A 2,434-nucleotide genomic window follows, 5' to 3' on the forward strand; every position below is an offset into this window, starting at 1 on the left:
ACCTAAGACACTAAGGAGCGCTAGTGTACGTGTTTATGCATAAGTCAGATGAACACTGACAAATAGATGCCCGACGCTGTAAAATGCCGACAAGCTTCTAACGCTGCTAAAATAGCAAAATTATCTTGAAACGCATCGTAGTACCCAAGCTGATTGCAAAATTTTGTGGTGGGCGTAAGAAACTATTTAAAGGCTTAGAAATAGTCACACGTACTTCGCAGCAAGAGACTGCTTTATAGAAAGGCCGTGCTCATGCAATATAACTAGCCCAATTTAGGGCGTTTAGGTCGTTGGTACACAGAGCATGGTAATGTGCAATACCTTGGTATTATTGTCCAGTGTATATGCCTATTCCTTAGCGTATTTTTCTGCTTACTCATTCCCTTGCTTATTTCTTAGCTTGAAAATTACAGCCAGCTGATGTTCCGAATAAATATCTCGTACCATAATATGCCCCGCCAAAACAACAAATAATACTTCGTGAACCCTATGCAGTACCATGTCGTCGCCCTTTGCGCCATTGTGGCTTCTGTGACTGCGGGTGGACTTGGAGGCTACGGACTTGGAGGCCTTGGCTACGGAGGATATGGACTCGGCTACGGTGGAGGCCTTGGCTACGGTGGAGGCCTTGGCTACGGTGGAGGCTTAGGCTACGGTGGAGGCCTAGGCTACGGGGGAGGCCTGGGATATGGTGGAGGGCTGGGTTACGGAGGCGGCTACGGCGTCAGCGGTGTGGGCGTGGGCAGCAGCGTGGCCCTATTGAGCGGAGGACCTGCTTTCGCCAAGGTTGTGGCTGGCCCTGCTTTCGTCGTTAGGTCTGTGCATCACGTGAACAAGGTTAGCGGAGGAGGAGCCCTTCTCGCTCACTCAGGTCTCGGCGGAGGATACGGAAGAGGCGTCGGCTACGGTGGAGGTTACGGCGGATACGGATACGGCGGCTACGGCTACAAGGGCTAAATGTAAATCTTAACTGTGCATTGCTGTGCTATTCACTTCATTTCGTGCCGGTTTGGCTTCGACATCGAGTTCCTCTTCGATTAAAATGACTCCACGCATGCGACATCCCAGAGATAAGTTTCGTGTGAAATATTTTGATCGTAAACATGACAGCTCGCACGATACAGTGCTTCCTCTATGCAAACAAAATAAAAAATAAAAAAAAGATTGAATCCTTGTATGCGAGTCGTTGCTTGATTACTGATTAAATATAGCGTTGGCTTTCGGCGCTAGGCCCAAAATCGTTCGAGTCAATGGTAAAGTGTCTAAGGCCACGGCTGCGAAACGTTTGCTTTCTGCAGTTCTTCGATAGCACGTATAGACTGACTGCTGCACAGAGCTCACTAAATTTTTTTTTAACGGACGAATTTACATATCCCAGATTTCTGGACATCCTTCTTCGGAACTTCAAACCAACGCACAAGTGTACCTCAATGGGAACAAACCTGTACCTCAACCACAGTACAAACAGACACAATGGCAACAGACAACAGAAAACCTACCACCGAAGTCTACACACAGACCCCCACACGCCTGCCTGCACACACACAAGCTCAAACAGAGACCGAGATCGAATTAAGCCAGGCATACGATAATAAACCGGCCGAACAGAAAAACACCCCACGCAAATCTGCCCGCAAAAAGACAAGTAAATGACAGACATCGCAAATCAATAACTCTTCAATGCCACGAAGCACCGAATTCCTACAGGCTAGAAAACTTACCAAAAAACATGCGAGCTACACCTCCCATCTGAAAACCTACACAATCTGCACAGAGAAAAATATAATTCCTAAAGGTCTAACACTCAAGGCTGTACCAGCTCTAGGAACACTCCCACCACACCATCGTGCAAACTGGCAAACAACACTACATAATGCCTCACTTTCACTTTTGAATATCCTCAAAGAACACTGCGAAGAGCAAATCGAAACTTTTAGCCACAAACTACGGAACATAACCCTGACACCAGATGAGAAGAGAAATTTAGAACATTACGACGAAAGACAATCTAGAAAATTGGTTCAAAAACAAAGGAAAAAAGCAAATTTTAATCAAAAAACAATCTTCCAGCCAAACAGCCACCACACGCAGACAAGAGGGACCTCGAGTTTAGCAGTACCAGACAGGAAGGAACCTTCCACAGAACTAAACCGGTCCAATGTTATAGACATTTCAAAAACATTAAGTCAAAAAGAAATAGACGTACTCAGCAAGGGCCTAAACTTTTGCATAACACAATAAACACAATAACAACACAATAAATGAATTCGAGCTTCACAAGGACCTCTCAGAATTCTCCCGACGAATGCGTATCCGACACTTTTTAGCAGACACACCAGACACCGGGACGACACCACTTAGAGCCCAATCCACTTGGACTCCCGAACCAGAACAAGCCATAGAACGTGACATATACCTTAAAACTGTCACTAAA

The 2,434-nt window shown here is 45.9% G+C and overlaps 1 protein-coding gene across 1 annotated transcript; it reads left to right on the plus strand.

Annotated features, from left to right (window-relative positions):
- The first annotated feature begins 489 nt into the window (after positions 1–489).
- Positions 490–1,830, plus strand: LOC126524398 (uncharacterized). Its single transcript, XM_050172723.3, has one exon. It carries the CDS (start codon positions 490–492, stop codon positions 955–957), a length of 468 nt encoding a protein of 155 aa, XP_050028680.1. The 3' UTR covers positions 958–1,830.
- Positions 1,831–2,434: the final 604 nt, after the last annotated feature.

Source organism: Dermacentor andersoni, chromosome 3 (genome assembly GCF_023375885.2).
Source record: "Dermacentor andersoni chromosome 3, qqDerAnde1_hic_scaffold, whole genome shotgun sequence".
In the NCBI taxonomy this organism is placed as follows: Eukaryota; Metazoa; Arthropoda; class Arachnida; order Ixodida; family Ixodidae; genus Dermacentor; species Dermacentor andersoni.